We start from the raw sequence: 2,096 nt of genomic DNA, 5'->3' as shown, positions 1-2,096 counted from the left end.
CTCCTGCCAGGATCCTGACGTTCAACGGAACAGTGACTACACCCTGGATGAAGGACATCATTCTGCCCTGCAAGGCGGTCGGAGATCCACCCCCCACCATCAAGTGGCTGAAGGGAAAGTAAGTCACGCCATAGAGCTGTATAGAGATCACAACGTTGTATCTGTACCATTATGGCATCTGTGACAGCATTGGCAGCGCCATTGAAGCTATCTACYTTTTCTTCTTCTTTTGATGTATGAAAAAAGTCTAATATTGGTGACTTACCGCCATTTGCAGTGCTGGAGTCRTGAACCAAATATTGTCCTTCATTTATTGTGGCCACTAAATGGCTGTCATATAGCTTTAAGCCATTTACAAACTAGGGCGGTCATATAGCTTTAAGCCATTTACAAACTATGCAAACCAATTTGAAGAAGAAGACAATGCTCTGATCATTGGCTGATCGCTCCCAACCCATAGGAATRRCCATCCAGTTGACTACTTTAAAATTATGGAAGCCTTCAATGGCAAATGTCCATGCAAAACCAGGTAATTTCCAAGTAATGATCTCTATACATCTCTATGGTCAAGGCCTATCTGRKACATGATTCAGCACAATGCAATCGTAATCACGTTTTTACATACTGTACTGAACATCATCTGGTCAACTCTACCTCTCAACAGCAATGGTACCCCTGCCCCTGTTCTGATTGACGGACGCCGCAGTGTCCATAGCAACGGTAGCTTCATCATCCGAACGGTGAAAGCAGAGGACTCTGGGAACTACAGCTGTGTGGCCAGCAACAACTGGGGCTCTGATGAGATCACGCTCAACCTGCAGGTTCAAGGTAAGACAGAGAGAGATGCCCAAGGATAATTGTCCAATACTGTCCAATACTAATTTGTGGCTAGTTTGGAKACTTTGTGGCTAGTTTGATGTAGCACAGATGCTTTGTTGTKATGTATTTTGTTATAAACATCATTCCTTTTGTTCTACAGTTCCTCCAGACCAACCACGCCTCACAGTTACCAAGACAACCACCACGTCAATCACTCTGTCCTGGATACCTGGGGACAACGGAGGAAGCTCCATCAGAGGTGAGTGACATTAGGCCATTTAGACACAGCAGAGACACCTCTACAAGGCATAGACCTCCTTTCCAAATACCCCAGTGACACTTTCAACAAGACCAAATATCCCCCATTCACACCCACTAACTAATGACATTTCAACAAGAGATAAGTAGACCTCCATTCAGAACACAATAATGAATTTCACAAGAGATAAAGTAGACTCCATTCAGACACACTAACTAATGACATTTCAACAAGAATAAAGTAGACCTCATTCACGACACACTACTAATGACATTCAACAAGAGATAAGTAGACCTCCATTCAGACACACTAACTAATGACATTTCAACAGAGATAAAGTAGACTCCATTCAGACACAACTAACTAATGACATTTCAACAAGAGATTAAAGTAGACTCATTCACGACACACTAACTAATGACATTTCAACAAGAGATAAAGTAGACTCCATTCACAAACACATACTAATGACATTTCAACAAGAGATAAAGTAGACCTCCATTCACACACACTAACTAATGAGCATTTCAACAAGAGAAAGTAGACCTCCATTCAGACACACTAACTAATGACATTTCAACAAGAGATAAGTAGACCTCCATTCAACACACTAACTAATGACATTTCAACAAGAGATAAAGTAGACCTCCATTCAGACACACTAACTAATGACATTTCAACAAGAGAATAAAGTAGAACCTCCATTCAGACACACTAACTAATGACATTTCAACAAGAGATAAAGTGACCTCCATTCCAGCACACTACTAATGACATTTCAACAAGAGATAAGTAGACCGTCCATTCAGACACACTAACTAATGACATTTCACCAAGAGATAAAGGTAACCTCCATTCACAACACACTTAATATGACATTTTCAACAAGAGATAAAGTAGACCTCCATTCAGACACCTAACTATGACATTTCAACAAGAGATAAAGTAGACCTCACTTTCAAGACACACTAACTAATGACATTTCAACAAGAGATAAAGTAGACCTCCATTCAGACCC

The 2,096-nt window shown here is 40.8% G+C and overlaps 1 protein-coding gene across 1 annotated transcript in view; it reads left to right on the top strand.

The window, feature by feature from the left end:
• Positions 1-5: 5 nt before the first annotated feature.
• Positions 6-2,096, top strand: part of LOC112068231 (cell adhesion molecule DSCAM-like) — a gene marked incomplete at its 5' end in the record, with an annotated part of 32,947 nt that continues 30,856 nt past the window's right edge. Inside the window, 3 exons of the mRNA XM_024135325.2 lie at positions 6-118; positions 665-828; positions 980-1,078. Coding sequence (XP_023991093.2) covers positions 6-118; positions 665-828; positions 980-1,078 — 376 coding nt within the window. The remainder of the gene's footprint in view (positions 119-664; positions 829-979; positions 1,079-2,096) is intronic.

Source organism: Salvelinus sp. IW2-2015, unplaced genomic scaffold (assembly GCF_002910315.2).
Source record: "Salvelinus sp. IW2-2015 unplaced genomic scaffold, ASM291031v2 Un_scaffold285, whole genome shotgun sequence".
NCBI lineage: Eukaryota > Metazoa > Chordata > Actinopteri > Salmoniformes > Salmonidae > Salvelinus > Salvelinus sp. IW2-2015.
Note: the sequence above shows the minus strand (reverse complement) of the source record. Positions and strands in the feature narration are given on the sequence as shown.